The 19,372-nt window shown below is 37.1% G+C and overlaps 1 protein-coding gene across 1 annotated transcript; it reads left to right on the top strand.

Annotated features, from left to right (window-relative positions):
- Positions 1–2,195: 2,195 nt before the first annotated feature.
- On the top strand, positions 2,196–18,697 carry gja4 (gap junction protein alpha 4). The gene is made up of 2 exons (XM_061882504.1): positions 2,196–2,284; positions 12,598–18,697. Exon 2 carries the CDS (start codon positions 12,607–12,609, stop codon positions 13,630–13,632), a length of 1,026 nt encoding a protein of 341 aa, XP_061738488.1. The 5' UTR covers positions 2,196–2,284; positions 12,598–12,606; the 3' UTR covers positions 13,633–18,697.
- Positions 18,698–19,372: the final 675 nt, after the last annotated feature.

The following is a 19,372-nucleotide window of genomic DNA, read 5'->3' as shown; positions in this document are numbered from 1 at the left end:
CAGGGGCGTCCATGATAACCTTGCTTGGATGACAACATATGTTGCTCCAAAACCTGTATGGACCATTCAGCATTAATGGTGCCTTCACAGATGTGTAAGTTACCCATGCCTTGGGAACTAATACACCCCCATACAATCACAGATGCTGGCTTTTACACTTTGCGCCTATAACAATCCAAATGGTTATTTTCCTCTTTGTCCTGGAGGACACCACGTCCTCAGTTTCCAAATATAATTTGAAATGTGGACTCATCAGACCACAGAACACCTTTCCACTTTGCATCAGTCCATCTTAGATGAGCTCGGGCCCAGCGAAGCCGGTGGCGTTTCAGGATATTGTTGATAAATGGGTTTGGCTTTGCATAGTAGAGTTTTAACTTGCACTTACAGATGTAGCGACCTACTGTAGTTACTGACAGTGGTTTTATGAAGTGTTCATGAGCCCATGATGTGATATCCTTTACACATTGATGTTGGTTTTTGATGCAGTACCGCCTGAGGGATTAAAAGTCCGTATTATCATCGCTTACGTGTAGTGATTTCTCCAGATTCTCTGAACTTTTTGATTGATTTTACGGACCATAGATGGTAAAATCCCTAAATTCCTTGCAATAGCTCGTTGAGAAATGTTGTTCTAAAACTGTTCGACAATTTGCTTACAAAGTGGTGACCCTCGCCCCATCCTTTTTGTGAATTACTTAGCATTTCATGTAAGCTGCTTTTATACCCAATCACGGCACCCACCTGTTCCCAATTAACCTGCACACCTGTGGGATGTTCCAAATAAGTGTTTGATGAGCATTCCTCAACTATATTAGTATTTATTGCCACTTTTACCAACTTCTTTGTCACGTGTTGCTGGCATCAAATTCTAAAGTTAATGATTATTTGCAAAACAAAAACAAAAAGTTTATCAGTTTGAACATCAAATATGTTGTCTTTGTTGCATATTCAACTGAGTATGGGTTGAAAATTATTTGCAAATCATTGTATTATTTTTATATTTACATCTAACACAATTTCCCAACTCATAAGGAAACGGGGTTGGAATATGTACTGTGTATATATAATTTTATAATTTTTAATAATTTGGTTATAATATATATATATATATATATATATATTTTTTTTTTTTTAATTTTTATTTTTTTTTTATTTATTTATTTATTTATTTATTTATTTTTTTTAATTATTTTTTTTTCCTGAAGGAATCAACAAAGTTCTATCCATCTATCTATCTATCTATCTATCTATCTATCTATCTATCCATCCATCCATCCATCCATCCATCCATCCATCCATCCATCCATCCATCCATCCATCCATCCATCCATCCATCCATCCATCCATCCATCCATCCATCCATCCATCCATCCATCCATCCATCCATCCATCCATCCATCCATCCATCCATCTATCTATCTATCTATCTATCTATCTATCTATCTATCTATCTATCTATCTATCTATCTATCTATCTATCTATCTATCTATCTATCTATCTATCTATCTATCTATCTATCTATCTATCTATCTATCTATCTATCTATCTATCTATCTATCTATCTATCTATCTATCTATCTATCTATCTATCTATCTATCTATCTATCTATCTATCTATCTATCTATCTATCTATCTATCTATCTATCTATCTATCTATCTATCTATCTATCTATCTATCTATCTATCTATCTATCTATCTATCCATCTATCCATCTATCCATCTATCTATTTGGAGGAGAACTTTGAACAGGTGAAAAGAAAGCTAGTTGTATTACAAACATCATCACACAGTAAAAAAAAAAAGGTCATTGGCGCCCTCATGTGGCGTGATTGAAAAAGACACTATGACTGCTGGCGACTAAACGGAATTGTTTTCTTCAAATGAGGGCAAATACATATTGTCTTTATATGGAAGATGAACTAATTAATGAATTTAGCATAAATAATAAATGTGTTTTACATTATATTGGAAAAAAAATACCAATTCATCATTATTGCCCAAAATGATTTCAATAATGCTGTTTTATGAAGATGATTGGAGGGTGATATTAGGCTGTTTGCTGAGTGCATTGACACTGGTGACTTCATGACTTCATCCTTCCACTTCCTGCACTCACTTCCTGAGGGAGGACCAAACTTCACTTTGCTCGCATGGGAACTTTCCTTTTTTTTTTTTTTTTTTTCTGATGACATGAAATCTTTTTAAAGAAGGAAAGTAAGATTGAGAGCAGCACCGGAGGAGCAAAGAAGGAGAGACACAACTTCTACGCCAGAGAAAGGTAAGGAAACATGTCTGTGTACTTAAATACTCTGTACTCTAATACTTACTGCATACAAAGCAGTACTTAGTACTCTAATATTTACTGTATACAAAGCAGTACTTGGTGCTGGAACACATACTGCCAGGGGTGTAGGAACAACTATGGATACAGTACTGTGTATTACTACATAATACATAGTAATACTTATTGTATATAAAGTAGTACTCAGGACTGTCATGCATACTGTATATAAAGTAATACATACTACTGTCTTACATACTGTATATAAAGTAGTACACAGTACTGTCATACATACTGTAAATAAAGTAGTACTCAGGACTGTCATGCATACTGTATATAAAGTAATACACAGTACTGTCATATATACTGTATATAAAATAAAACATAGTACTGTAAACAATACTAAATGACGTTTTTCCAGCAGCAGATCTCATGAAACTGTATCGATTTGATACTCCTTCAGTCATCATAAATATAAATATATAGAATTATATTTTGTCACTGTTGAGAAGCTCAGAGTAATTTCTGCTTGCTTACAGACTGTTGCTCTCTGTGCTGCCCAATCTTCTTATTTGTCCGCATCTTTATTCTTGTTATGTTTCTTTCTCCACCCTCCTAATATGTCAATTATTATTCTTTCTACACCATCTTACGTGAATTATTCTTCTTTCTAGATCATCTTAACATGGTATTATTCTTCTTTCTACACCATCTTAATATGTCAATTCTTCTGCTTTATACGCCATCTTATGTGAATTATTCCTCTTTCTACACCATCTTAATATGTAAATTGTTATTATTTTTCAACTATCTTGTCATTATGTTAATTATTCTTCTTTCTAGTCCATCTTAATATGCTAATTATTGTTCTTTCTAGACTGTCTTGATATGGTAGTTATTCTTCTTTTAAACCATCCTAATATGTTAATTCTCCTTCTGTCTAGACCTCAATATGTTAATTCTTCTTCTTTCTAGAACATCTTAATATGTTAATTCTTCTTTTTAGACCATCTTAACATGTTAATTATTCTTCTTTCTAGACCATCTTAATATGTTAATTCTTCTTTCTAGACCATCTTAATATGTTAATTATTGTTCTTTCTAGACTGTCTTAATATGGCAGTTATTCTTCTTTTAAACCATCTTAATATGTTAATTATTCTTCTTTTTAGACCATCTTAACATGTTAATTATTATTCTTTTAGACCATCTTAATATGTTAATTCTCCTTCTGTCTAGACCTTAATATGTTAATTATTCTTCTCTCTAGACCATCTTAATATGTTAATTATTCTTCTTTCTAGACCATCTTAACATGTTAAAATTATTCTCTGTAGACCATCTTAAAATGAATAATTTTTCTTTCTAGACCAGCTTAATATGTTAATTATTCTTCTTTCTAGACCATCTTACTATGTTAATTATTCTTCTTTTAGACCATCTTAATATGTGAATTATTCTTCTTTTTTAGACCAACTTAATATGTTAGTTATTCTTCTTTTTAGACCATCTTAATATGTTAGTTATTCTTCTTTTTAGACCATCTTAATATGTTAATTATTCTTCTTTCCAGACCATCTTACTATGTTAATTATTCTTCTTTCTGGACCATCTTAATATGTGAATTATTCTTCTTTCCAGACCATCTTAATATGTTAATTATTCTTCTTTTAGACCATCTTAATATGTGAATTATTCTTCTTTTTTAGACCAACTTAATATGTTAGTTATTCTTCTTTTCAGACCATCTTAATACGTTAGTTATTCTTCTCTTTAGACCATCTTAACATGTTAAAATTATTCCGTCTAGACCATCTTAACATGTTAAACATTATTTTTTTAGACAATCTTAATATGTTAACTATTCTTCTTTCTGGACCATCTTAATATGTTAATTATTCTTCTTTTAGACCATTTTAATATGTGAATTATTCTTCTTTTTTAGACCAACTTAATATGTTAGTTATTCTTTTCTTTAGACCATCTTAATATGTTAGTTATTCTTTTCTTTAGACCATCTTAATATGTTAGTTATTCTTCTTTTTTAGACCAACTTAATATGTTAGTTATTCTTCTCTTTAGACCATCTTAACATGTTAAAATTCTTCCGTCTAGACCATCTTAAAATGAATTATTTTTCTTTTTAGACCATCTTAACATGTTAATTATTCTTCTTTTAGACCACCTTACTATGTTAATTCTTCTTCTTTTTGGACCATCTTACTATGTTTATTCTTCTTCTTTCCAGACCATCTTAATATGTTAGTTATTCTTCTTTCTAGACCATCTTAATGTGTCAATTGCTGTTCTTTATACACCATCTTATTATATGAATTATTCTTCTTTTAGACCATCTTAATGTGTCAATTGCTGTTCTTTATACACCATCTTATTATATGAATTATTCTTCTTTTAGACCATCTTAATACGTGAACTATCCTTGTTTCTAGACCGTCTTATATGTTACTTATTCTTCTTCCCAGATCATTTTAACATGTAAATATTCTTCTTTCTAGACTGTCTTAATATGGTTATTATTCTTCTTTTAGACCATTTTAATATTTTCATTAATCTTATTTCTAGACCATCTTAATATGTCAATTCTTCTTCTTTATACACCATCGTATTATGTGAATTATTGTTTTTTCTAGACCATCTTAATATGTTAATTATTCTACTTTCTAGACCATCTTAACATGTTAAAATTCTTCTCTGTAGACCATCTTAAAATGAATTATTTTTCTTTCTAGACCAGCTTAAAATGTTAATTCTTCTTCTTTCTAGACCATCTTACTATGTTAATTATTCTTCTTTCCAGACCATCTTAATATGTTAATTATTCTTCTTTTAGACCATCTTAATATGTGAATTATTATTCTTTTTTAGACCAACTTACTATGTTAATTATTCTTCTTTCCAGACCATCTTAATATGTTAGTTATTCTTCTCTTTAGACCATCTTAACATGTTAAAATTCTCCCGTCTAGACCATCTTAAAATGAATTATTTGTCTTTCTAGACCATCTTAACATGTTAATTATTCTTCTTTTAGACCACCTTACTATGTTTATTCTTCTTCTTTCTAGACCATCTTACTATGTTATTTATTCTTCTTTCTAGACCATCTTACTATGTTATTTATTCTTCTTTCTAGACCATCTAATGTGTGAATTAATCCTTGTTTCTAGACCGTTTTATATGTTAATTATTCTTCTTTTTAGACCATCTTAATATTTTAATTCTTCTTCTTTCTAGACCATCTTACTATGTTAATTATTCTTCTTTTAGACCATCTTAATATGTGAATTATCCTTGTTTCTAGACCATCTTAACATTTTAATTATTCTTCTTTTTTAGACCAACTTACTATGTTAATTATTCTTCTTTCCAGGCCATCTTAATATGTTAATTATTTTTCTTTCTAGACCATCTTAACATGTTAAAAATAATTTTTTTAGACCATCTTAATATGTTAATTCTTCTTCTTTCTAGACCATCTTAATATGTTAATTCTTCTTCTTTCTAGACCATCTTAACATGTTGATTATTCTTCTTTTTAGACCATCTGACTATGTTAATTATTTTTCTTTCTAGACCATCTTAACATGTTAATATTTTTCTTTGTAGACAATCTTAATATGTGAATTATTCTTTTTTCCAGACCATCTTACTATGTTAATTATTCTTTTTTATTGAATATTTTAATATTTGATTTATTCTTCTTTCTCGACCATTTTAATATGTTAATAATTCTCCTTTCTTGACCGTCCTAATAAGTTTGTTATTCTTTGTAGAGTTTCTTAATAAATGTATCATTATTTTTCTTTCTAGACCACAATACTACTATTCTAATCATTATTTTTAGACTGTCTTTAATATATTTCACTTTCTAGGCTGCACATTTGTGAGGTTATTTTGAGAAATGTTTACATTTCACGTATTTACCACATGCTACGACATTCTAGCACACGTTTGTGTTTTATTGATGTTAATTCTGCACTTTACAGTAACTCCTAAGTTGATGTCACTGTGCGGGGTTAAGTAAATGTTCACAGGAAGTCCCCATCCAGATGTAAATAGCATTACCCATAATTCCAATCTGACTTTATTTGTTGACGCGGTCTTTTCTCAGAAGGTCTGAACTAAGAGAAAAAACACGAAGTCGTGGAAAGATGTCAAGCAGTGTCCCAGCGGATGTTTACTTGGTGGAAATCTCCTGTGACGTTATTATTCATCAGGTCATAGGTCCTCATCCCTTCACTGGCTAGTCAACATCCCTTGAAGCTCTGCTGTAAGACCAAGATTGTTCAATAACGATGCAAGTCTGCTTAAAGTGTTGGTGTTAAAACCTCGGTGCTGAAACCGACGCCCGGTGAGGCGTCGTAAAAAGCGCGGCGGGTGAAGTTCTACGCGTTAATGATGGAGAGAAAACTTCTCATCTGAACATGAACCTCCATAAAAAGGTGCCTATAAAAGAAGTAAAAAGACATTTACGCGAGGTGGAGGAGGACAAGTTTGTTGGAAAGGATTATTTGTGGGCGTGAAGGACTTGAATCAATCCCGTCTCGCAGGAATTGGACCTGGAGAGAGTTGGAAAATTCAATTAAGGCCCGTTAAGTTGTTTTTGTTTTTGTTCACACTTGGCCAAGAAGCATTTTGACAAGCCAATTAAGTTTTCTTCCTGGAAAGACTTGCAGATGATTGTGCTGCAATTCACACCAGCTGGGACTTCTACAGTATGGTCTAGAATACTTCTGTAACCTGGTCTAAAAAACGTCTATAACGTGGTCTAGAAAACTCCAATAAGATGGTCTACAAAACTCCTAGAATATTGTCTACAAAACTGTTGTAATACGGTCTACAAAACTCTTACATGGTCTACAAAAGTCATACAAGATGGTTTACAAAACTCATTCAACACTGTCTACAAAACTCCTTGAATATTGTCTACAAAACTCTTATATGGTCTACAAAACTCTTACATGGTCTACAAAACTCTTACAATACAGTCTACAAAACTCTTACAGTACTGTCTACAAAACTCTTATATGGTCTAGAAAACTCCTATAAGATGGTCTACAAAACTCCTATAATATTGTCCAAAAAACTCTTGTAATACGGTCTACAAAACTTTTACATGGTCTACAAAAGTCATATAAGATGGTTTACAAAACTCATTCAACACTGTCTACAAAACTCCTTGAATATTGTCTACAAAACTCTTATATGGTCTACAAAACTCTTACATGGTCTACAAAAGTCCTATAAGATGGTTTACAAAACTCATACAGTACTGTCTACAAAACTCTTATAATACTGTCTACAAAACTCTTACATGGTCTACAAAACTCTTACAATATTGTCTACAAAACTCTTACATGGTCTACAAAACTCTTACAATACTGTCTACAAAACTCTTAAAATACTGTCTACAAAACTCTTACAAAACGGTCTACAAAACTCTATATGGTTTAGAAAAATCCTATAAGATGGTGTACAAAAATCCTACCACACTGTCTACAAAACTCTTACAGTCTAGAAAATTAGTTTATGGACTAGAAAACCCCCTATAAAATGCTCTAAAAAAAAGTCATACAATATTGTCTCAAAAGCTATTTTATGGCCAACAAAACTTTGATAACATGGTCTATAAAACGCATGCAATTTTGTCGACACAATTCTTATAATATGGTCTACAAAACTACAGGATGGTCTACAAAACTCCTACAATACTGTCTACAAAACTATAACATGGTCTAAAAAAAAACTCCTAAAATAGTGTCTCGAAAGCTCTGTTATGATCTGCAAAACTTCTATGACGTGGTCTAGAAAACTCCAATAAGATGGTCTACAAAACTCCTAGAATATTGTCTACAAAACTGTTGTAATACGGTCTACAAAACTTTTACATGGTCTACAAAAGTCATATAAGATGGTTTACAAAACTCATTCAACACTGTCTACGAAACTCCTTGAATATTGTCTACAGAACTCTTATATGGTCTACAAAACTCTTACATGGTCTACAAAAGTCCTATAAGATGGTTTACAAAACTCATACAGTACTGTCTACAAAACTCTTACAATACTGTCTACAAAACTCTTACATGGTCTACAAAACTCTTACAATACTGTCTACAAAACTCTTACAATACTGTCTACAAAACTCTTATATGGTCTAGAAAAATCATATAAGATGGTGTACAAAAATCCTACCACACTGTCTACAAAACTCAAAACTTACAGTCTGGAAAATTAGTATATGGACTAGAAACCCCTATAAAATGCTCTAAAAAAGTCATACAACATTGTCTCAAAAACTATTTTATGGCCAACAAAACTTCGATAACATGGTCTAGAAAACGCATGCAATATTGTCGACACAATTCTTATAATATGGTCTACAAAACTACAGGATGGTCTACAAAACTCCTACAATACTGTCTACAAAACTATAGCATGGTCTAAAAAAAACTCCTAAAATAGTGTCTCGAAAGCTCTGTTATGATCTGCAAAACTTCTATGACTTGGCCTAGAAAACTCCTATAAGATGGTTTACAAAATTCGTACAATACTGTCTACAAAACTACAATATTGTCTACAAAACTCTTATAATAATGTCTAAAAAACTCTTACATGGTCTACAAAACTCATACAATACTGTCTACAAAACAATATTGTCTAAACAAGTCTTATAATATGGTCTACAAAACTCCTACAATACTGTCTACAAAACTATAGCATGGTCAAAAAAAAACTCCTAAAATAGTGTCTCGAAAGCTCTGTTATGATCTGCAAAACTTCTATGACTTGGTCTAGAAAACTCCTATAAGATGGTTTACAAAACTCTTACAATACTGTCTACAAAACTACAATATTGTCTACAAAACTCTTATAATAATGTCTAAAAAACTCTTACATGGTCTGCAAAACTCATACAATACTGTCTACAAAACAATATTGTCTAAACAAGTCTTATAATATGGTCTACAAAACTCCTACAATACTGTCTACAAAACAATAACATGCTCTAAAAAACTCCCAAAATACTGTCTAGAAAGTTCTGCTGAGCAAAACTTCCATAACGTGGTCTAGAAAACTCCTATAAGATAGTCTACAAAACTCATACAATACTGTCCACAAAACTCTTACATGGTCTACAAAACTCTTATACTGTGGTCTACAAAACGTCTATAAGATGCTGTACAAAACTCATACAATACTGTCTACAAAATTCCTACAGTCCAGAAAATTAGTAAATGGACTAGATGACTCTTATAAAATGCTCTAAAAAGAAATCCTACAATATTGTCTCGAAAGCTATTTTATGGCCAACAAAACTTCGCTAACATGGTCTCGAAAACTTATACAATATTGTCTGTAAAACTCCTATATGGTCTACAAAACTCATTTAGTCTACACAACTATAAGATGGTCTACAAAACTCCTACAATATTGTCTACAAAACTCATACATGGTCTACACAACTCCTATAAGATGGTCTAGAAAAGTCATACAATACTGTCTACAAAACCTCTACAATATTGTCTACAAAACTCTTTTAATATGGTTTACAAAACTCTTATATGGTCTACAAAGCTCCTATAAGATGGTCTACAAAACTCATACAATACTGTCTACTAAACTCCTACAAATTGTCTATACAACTCATACAATACTGTCTACAAAACGGTTATGGTCTAGAAAATTATTATATGGACTAGAAAATTCCTATAAAACTGTCTAAAAAATTATAGAAAGCTATTTTATGGCCTACAAAACTTCTATAAAGTGGTCATACAAAACTGTCTACAATAAAACTCGTATTATACGGTCGAGAAAACTACTTTATTATGGTCTAGAAAACTCATATTTAATGGTCTAGAAAACTCAATACATGGACTAAAAACCTCCTATATTATGGTCTAGAAAACTATTAAATGGTCTAGAAAACTCCTATAATGGTCTAGAAAACTCGTATTATATGGTCTAGAAAACTCCTAATTATGGTCTAGAAAACGCCTATTATGTGGAGTAGAAAACTCAAAAATAAATGTTCTAGAAAACTCATTACAGTGTAGAAAACTCTTATGATATGGTTTAGAAAACTGTAGTATGGTATAGGAAACTGTAATATGGTACAACAAACTAATATGGTTTAGAAAACTGTAATATGGTCTGGAAAACTCCTATAAAATGGTCTTGAAAACTCCTACGATATGGTCTAAAAAATCTGTAATATGGTTTAGAAAACTGTAATATAGACTAGAAAACAGTTATATGGTCTAGAAAATTCCTATTATATGGATTAGAAAACTTTTATCATGTTCTACAAAACTCCTATCATATGTTCTAGAAAACTCCTGTATTATGGTCTAGAAATGTATTATATGGTCTAGAAAACTGCTATATTATAGCCTAGGAAACTTTTAAATGGTCTAGAAAACTCCTATATTGGTCTAGTAAAACCCCTGTAAATGGTCTGGAAAACTACTATAATGGTGTAGAAAACTCTTACAATATTGTCTAGAAAACTCCTATTATATGGTCTACACAAATTTCATATGGTATAGAAGACTGTAATATGATTTAGAAAACTGTAATATGGTCTGGAAAACTCCTATAAAATTGTCTAGTAAACTGTATTATGGTTTAGAAAACAGCAATTTGGCCTAGAAAACGGCAATATGGACTGGAAAACTCCTATACAATGGCCTAGAAAACTCCTACGCTATGGTCTCAAACTCATACATAGACTAGCAAACTCATATTATGATGTAGAAAACTGTAATATGGTCTGGAAAACTCTCATATTGTCATCTATAAAACTCCTATAATATGGTCTACAAAACTCTTATAATGTGGTCTAGAAAACTGTAATATGGTCTGGAAAAGTCAGATATCTTCATCTAGACTCTAGACCAGGGGTAGGGAACCTATGGCTCTAGAGCCAGATATGGCTCTTTTGATGACTGCATCTGGCTCTCGGATAAATCTTAGCTGACATTGCTTAACATGATAATTATGAATAATTTTGCTGGTAATCACAGTGCTAAAAATAACGTGCAAAATATAAAACATTCTCATGCATTTAGATCCATCCATCCGTTTCCTACCGCACCTGTTCAAGAAGTCGCATTAATGGTAAGAAGTATTTTATGTCACGATGAGGGGGTCGCAGCTTGCTGCAGGGTCGTTCCCCCAGGAAGGCAGACGGACTACTCGGGACATGGCATTTAGGTAAAAACATGATTTGATTTAAACTAAAAAAAAGATACAAACAAAAATCGCTCACAGCGGAGGCACAACTTGGGCTAAGGAACAAAGCTAACGCATAAACAGACTATGAATATAAATCAAACAAAACTTACTTGCCATGGCATGAAGCACGAAACTATGGCAAGGCATGAAACAAGTCAGCACAGAGCAAGAAAAGATCACATTGACGCCAGGGCGACTGACTGGCAAAGACGAGCTTAAATGCTGCCTCTGATTAGTGCTCGGGAAGCAGGTGAGCGGGCATTTTGTCCACCAGAGACAGGTGGACAAAATGAGTAACCAAGGAAACCAGACAAGGGAGTGGAAAAAACAGGAACTTGAAGAGTCCAAAGGACAAACAACACATGGCCAAACGAAAACATGATCAACAGACATGACTTTTATTTATTATTGGTTAGCTTCAGAATAACGATGTTATTAAAATAATAAGAGACTTATTATACTCTAAAAATGTAGGTCTTACTTAAAAATGCACGCATTTAGTTGTATTCAGTGTTAAACAATATGATATGGCTCTCACGGAAATACATTTTGAAATATTTGGCTTTCATGGCTCTCACAGCCAAAAAGGTTCCCGACCCCTGCTCTAGACAACTCCTACAATATGGTCTCCACTACTCCTATTATAAGTTCTATAATATGACTTTGAAGCCATTATATTCCTAATAAGGGCGGAGCAGGAAGTTGCCCGGAATAAGTTTAAGTAAAATCTGATATGATTCATTGACCTTTTACACGAGTTTCTTCACACAAAACCTTCCCAAAGAGATGTGATCTGCGTCTTCGGTTTTTAGTCTACTAGACTTCCCAGTTGGATATGACAACATTGGTTCTGTTGCTGCGGTGTTGCAGAACTTGACTGCAGAGTTTGCCGTGGAAAACAAAACACAACGTTAGCAAGCTCCTGCTCTTATTATGTGCAACGCAACACATGGAAACAGGAGTTCAGGATAATACTTGCATACCTTTTAAAAAAATCCGTAAACATTGACCGGTACTTTAATGACCCTCTTCCTTCCTGGTCTTTAAAGGAGCAGAGGATGTCCAGAGCTGACTGGTCCTTCCTGGAGCACCTGCTGGAGGAGGGCCAGGAGTACTCGACAGGCATCGGTCGCATCTGGCTTACCGTCCTATTCCTGTTTCGCATGCTGGTGCTCGGCGCAGCGGCCGAGTCCGCCTGGGACGACGAGCAAGCCGACTTCGTCTGCAACACGCGGCAACCGGGCTGCACCGCCGTCTGCTACGACAAAGCTTTCCCCATCTCGCACTTCCGCTACTTCGTACTGCAGGTCATCTTCGTCTCCACGCCCACCATCTTTTACTTTGGATACGTGGCTGTAAGGTCGGGGAAGGAGAGGCGGGCGGAGGATGCTCCTGAGGATAAGCACGAACAGGAGCATGCCAAAAAAGGGAGCGCGGCCGTGAAGAGTTCAGCAGAAGCTCCGAAACTGAAAGGAAAGCTTCTGTGCGCCTACACGTTCAGTATCCTCTTGAAGGTTCTCCTCGAGGTCGGCTTCATGGTGGGCCTGTGGATCCTCTATGATGGCTTCCTCATCGACGCAAAGTTCGAGTGCGTAGGCTTCCCCTGCCCTCACACGGTGGACTGCTTCGTCTCCCGCCCTACGGAGAAGACCATCTTCACCATCTACACTCAGGCCATTGCCGCCATCTCTTTGCTCCTCAACCTCGTCGAGCTCCTCCACCTGCTTCAGCTCGCCATTTCTCAACATCTGGAGAAGCGGTACCAAAGAGAAGCGTATCCGCCACGCCTGGATCGGGCGGCCGCCGGACCGGAGACGCTGGAGCTCGGAGAAGTGCCTCTGGAGTCTTACAGTGGGAGTCTGCCAGTGCCGAGCGAGGCGACAGGCTACACTATCAACCACTGTGAGAGCTTTGGGGATCTGGACCCTACGGTCAACTGGGCGCCCACAGAGGCCGGGAGTGACGTGCTTCCCAGCTATAGGCACTGCATGGAGGCTATCAGGACATCACGGCCAACGAGAAACCACTATAGACCCAACAAGAACAACCACAAGGGGCTTTCAAAGCAGAAACACTACGTCTGACCAAGGATTGTTAATCTTGTACACTGGAGTAACAAATATCCTCGGTGGTGTCAAACGGTACTCTACCAGTGCCGAGCGAGGCGACAGATGACTCAACCAACCGCTGTGAGAGCTTTGGGGATCTGGACCCTACGGTCAACGGGGCGCCCACAGAGGCTGGGAGTGACGTGCTTCCCAGCTGTAGGCACTGCATGGAGGCTATCAGGACATCGAGGAACCACTATATACACAACAAAAACAACCACAAGGGGCCTTCAAAGCAGAAGCACTACATCTGACCAAGGATTGTTGATCTTGTGCACTGGAGTTAAAAATATCCCCGGCAGGTCAAACGGTACATAAGTCTGGTTTTTGCAGGGTTGGATCCTCGGCCAGGGACGTCCAAAAAGAGCCCGGGCAAACCCTGTTAAGACAAAGGCCAACAAGAAAACAAGAATCAGCATTTTGGGGTGCATAGTGTCCCAAGTGTTGGCATGTTGGCCACTCAGTCGGAAAATCTAGGGTCCAGATGTCGGTTTGTGCATCTCTGCGAGGTTTGCGTGCGTACGTGGGTTCTCTCCGGGTACTCTGGCTTCCTCCCACATTCCAGAAACACCTTTGGTAAATTGGGGACTTTCAATTGTCCATAGGTGTGAATGTTGGTTTAGTCACTCCAGGAATTTCAACAAATTCAACAAATCCCCCGTGAATTATCTAGAGCAGGGGTGGGCATTACGTCGATCGCGATCGACTGGTCGATCTCGGAGGGTGTGTCAGTCGATCTCAAGCCAGGCATTAAAAAATAGACATAAAAATGAGCAATCATCAATCATACCAAGACTTCACTTTCGTCAGTTGTTTGACATTCTCGGCACCCGAGGATCTTGTGAGATGACGCTGGCTGCTGCGAGCTCATATTTAAGAAAAAAATCACTAACAGGGCGGACGCAGAGAAACACATTTTATTTCTAGAGACTCCGTACCTACTGTCCAAACTCTAAAGACTGACTGCACAGTTCCTGTCTTCACCATAAAAGACCTGTTTCATCCTGCCTGTGCTAACAAAATAAGAGTCTCAGAGAGCTAGCAAGCTACGGAGTTTGATGCCAATGTATTTCTCCCCCGCCCTCAGCGACCGCTTTCTCACTTGCTTACCCACCCGCACACTCACTGACGTCACTCGCCTGCTGCCAGACATTAAAGGGCCACACACATATGCTACTCTCATAACAAAGTGTTTAAAAACGAGTATGCAAGTTGGACAAATGAGATGCCAAATCCAACCACTTTCATGTGGTATTGGACAGAAAGGAGGACTTTTTTTTTCCTCCATTTGAAAATGCGGACGTTATCAGCACCACTGTCTAATTCCAATCAATGCAAGTCATCAGAGTCAGGTAATACACCAACTTATATTCCTGTCTTCATGAAAGAAAGGAATCTATGTGTGTTAAACATGCTTGTATTATCATTAAAATCCATTAACTTGTTAACAAAAATGTCTCTTTCATAAATAAATAAATATAAATTATGAATAGGAATGAGGTAGAGCTCCTCGACTTGGTCAATTGAAAAGTAGCTCACCTGCAGAAAAAGTGTGAGCGCCCCTGATCTAGAGCCTCGCAACTTCCCCACAAATCTTGGCCAATCAGTGTTGTTTTTGTCTCTGAGCGGCAATAATCTTAAAATCTCAATTTAGGCTTACTTCTTGTGGGGACGGAGCAGGGAATATAACGTATAACAATTGATATCCACCCGCGTAGCTAAGACCTAGACCCTGTTCCTGTCTGCAACACTAAGCCTTCTGGGTAATGTAGTATACAAACATCAAGTGTAAAACATACACCGATAATGTCTGCAACTTGTGGAAGACGGAGCAGACAGCGAACAATAAGGAAGGGTTTCTTTCTGTAATCATAATTATTGCTATTATTGGTCATAACTAATGAAAACCGTACAATACCGAATTATCCGGACTATAGAGAGCACTGGTGTATAAGGCGCACTTGGTGACTTTACATGTACTAGTCGCACCGGACTGAAAGCCAAATTAATATTCACACCGACAAATTTTGTAGATGTTTATTTACATACATTAATAGTTTCTAAACGTTGACTGTAACTCGGCAGTAAAACGGCTGATCAAACAAAACAGAAGTCATGGCCATGGACCTACGAACTGCAGAACCGAGCTCTCCAATCAGCTAAACTCCACGGTAACGATTTGGTGAATTGACAAAATTGAAACAATACAAAAAGAATACCGTTAAGTAAATAATACTAACACAGACACTCGTTATTAGTTCATGCTAACAACGCTAGCGTCAATACATTATGGTAGCACTTAGAAAAATGAATGAAAACAACCTCTACGGACATCACACACAGGACGGTTCAGTAAGTAAGAATTGTTTCAGTTTTATTGTAAAACTTCCAAACGTTGCTTGGATCCGTATGGGTAGAAACGCTACGGACGAATATAACACGGAACGGCACTTTTACCTCCGGTTGAAAGCACAAAAGAGGAGGAAATACTGTAGATATTCACCATGCCTGCATAGCACAAACAATAGCACACCTTTCAGTGCATTATGGCCGTCAGCCAAAAAAAAAAATCCCTAAATTAGCCGCGCCGTTTTATAAGCCGCAGGGTGCAAAGCGTAAGGGTTCAGAGTCCAAAAAAACCCCCGATAATTTAACAAGTGTCTACTTTTAAGTCGGTGCTGTATAAAAACAAGTAAAACATCATTATTTTAGAAAGAACACATAAAAAATGGGTAACCTACAGTCGTGGTCAAAAGTTCAATGTCATGGCTGTCTTGAGTTTCCAATCATTTCTACAACTTTTATTTTTTTGTGATAGAGAGAGTGGAGCACATACTTGTTGCTCACAAAAACATTCATGAAGTTTAGGTTTGTTTTATGAATTGATTATTTGTCTAGTGAAAAATGCGACCAGTTTAGCTGAATGTGTTGGTTTTCTGACATGGACTTGTTTCTTCAGCATTGTCCACATGTTTAAATCAGGACTTTTCGTAGGCCATTCTAAAACCTTAATTGTAGGCCATTCTAAAACCTTAATTGTACCACTTTTCAGGTGTGTTGGGGGTCATTGTCCTGTTGGAACACCCAACTGCGCCCAAGACTCAATGATGACCCTGACGCTTTTAGCTTGTCCTGAAGAATTTGGAGCTACTCCTCCTTTTTAGTTTTCCCATTTACTCTCTGTAAAGCAGCAGTTCCATTGCCAAGCAAAAAAGGCCCAGAGAATAATACTACCACCACCATGCTTGACGGTAGGTGTGGTGTTCCTGGGATTAAAGGCCTCACCTTTTCTCCTCCAAACATATTGCTGAGCTCAATTTTTCTTTCATCTGACATCACATGGACAAAGATAAGACCTTCTGGAGGAAAGTTCTGTGGTCAGATGAAAAACATTTGAGCTGAGATGTGGACAATGCTGAAGAAACAAGTCCATGTCAAAAAAATGTCATGGTTGTCTTGAGTTTCCAATAATCTCTACAACTCTTATTTTTTTGTGATGTTGTGATTGAAGCACATTCTTGTTGCTTACAAAAAAAAACCATTAAGTTTTGTTCTTTTATGAATTTATTATGGCTCTTGTCCAGGGTGTACCCTGCCTTCCGCCCGATTGTAGCTGAGATAGGCGCCAGCGCCCCCCGCGACCCCAAAAGGGAATAAGCGGTAGAAAATGGATGGATGGATGGAAAATGTGAGGGTCAAAAGTATACATACAGTAATGTTAATATTTGGCAAGTTTCACTGTCATCCACAAGCTTCTGCTTGAATTTTTGACCACTCCTCTTGACAAAATTGGTGGGATTAAAGGCCTCACCTTTTCTCTTTGGGTATTTTGGCCAAACTGCAACATTTTTGTTTCATCTGACATCACATTGACAAAGATAAGACCTTCTGGAGGAAAGTTCTATGCTAAGATGAAACAAAAATGGAGCTGTTTGGCCACAATACCCAGCAATATGTATGAAGGAGAAAAGGTGAGGGCTTTAATCCCAGGAACATCAGACCTACCGTCAAGCATGGTGGTGGTAGTATTATGCTCTGGGCCTGTTTTGCTTGCCAATGGAACTGCTGCTTTACAGAGAGTAAATGGGACTATAAAAAAGGAGGATAACCTCCAAATTCTTCATCATCAGCCCGGAGTTTGGGTCTAGGGCTCAGTTGGGTGTTCCAACAGGACAATGAACTCCAAACACATGTCAAAAGTGGTAAAGGAATGGATAAATCCGACTAGAATGAAGGTTTTAGAAAGGCCTTCCCGAAGTCCTGACTTAAACGTGTGGACAATGCTGAAGAAACAAGTCCATGACAAAAAAATAAGAGTTGTAGAAAAGACTTAAGACTTAGACGAACTCGACTGATCCACAAGGGAGATTATATTTAATAAATTACAAGTTGATTCCATGTCATTCGGGGAAAAAAAACAACCACGCATCGTATCTTTTTCCCCCAATTTTTTTTTTAAAAAGCTAGCGCAAAAATCACAAAAATAGCCCGTGAAATCCTGGAAGGAGGGTTTGTAGGTCTAGAGCCTGCAGATCACCCGGGGGCCCCCGTGCGGGCGCAGGCTTTAGACAAGACCCCATGCCCAATGAGAGCCGTGATCAAGCAGAACCAAGGAACAAGAGTCGCACTGTCAACCCGCCGCCTCACAGGCGCCAAAGAAAACCAATTAACGGACTCCTTCAAGATGTCAGAAACAATACCCTAGGGCGGGTACTCTGCTGGTCATGAGATAACTTCAAACAAGCGAGCGGATATGAACAACAACAACAACCAAAAAACTGTCCCTGGACCTCCTCTCTGCCCACAAGGTGGAATATTCCGGTCTCAGCTCAGCTCCCAGGAGGGATCACGGTCCCCTTTCACCCAGTCACTGGAGTCAGTGGCTTGGAACAGAAGCGTGGGACTCCTGGGGGGCTTTAAGGGGCTTAGGACCACAACAAAATGATTCCGTGACTTGGAAAGTGGTACAAAATAATATGTATTTATATTTATTCTACACCAAATAAAGTGGTAAGTCACCTGGTCTGGCTGATGCACCTCACTCTTTTCTAGTGGTTGAGTTTTTCCTTGCCCCGACGTGGGATCTTTTACAATATTATGTTAGACCCACTCGATGTCCATTGCATCCGGTCTTCTTAGAGGGGGGTCAGCCACATCTGCGGTCCTCTCCAAGGTTTCTCATGGTCGTTCACATTGACATCCCATTGGGTTGAGTTTTTCCTTGCCCTGACGTGGGATTTTTTACAATATTATGTAAGACCCACTCAACGTCCATTACATCCGATCTTCTTAGAGGGGGGTCAGCCACATGTGCGGTCCTCTCCAAGGTTTCTCATGGTCGTTCACATTGACGTCCCACTGGGTTGTGAGTTTTTCCTTGTCCTGACGTGGGATCTTTTACAATATTCTGTTAGACCCACTCGACGTCCATTTTATCCGATCTAGAGGGAGGAGGGGATCACCCACATCTGCGGTCCTCTCCAAGGTTTCTCATAGTCGTTCAAGTTGACATCCCACTGGGTTGTGAGTTTTTCCTTGCCCTGACGTGGGGTCTTTTACAATATTATATTAGACCCACTCAATGTCCATTACATCCGATCTTCTTAGAGGGGGGTCAGCCACATGTGCGGTCCTCTCCAAGGTTTCTCATGGTCGTTCACATTGACGTCCCACTGGGTTGTGAGTTTTTCCTTGCCCTGACGTGGGATCTTTTACA

Source organism: Nerophis ophidion, linkage group LG21 (genome assembly GCF_033978795.1).
Source record: "Nerophis ophidion isolate RoL-2023_Sa linkage group LG21, RoL_Noph_v1.0, whole genome shotgun sequence".
Taxonomy (NCBI): domain Eukaryota; kingdom Metazoa; phylum Chordata; class Actinopteri; order Syngnathiformes; family Syngnathidae; genus Nerophis; species Nerophis ophidion.
This window is presented reverse-complemented; position numbering and strand designations above follow the sequence as displayed.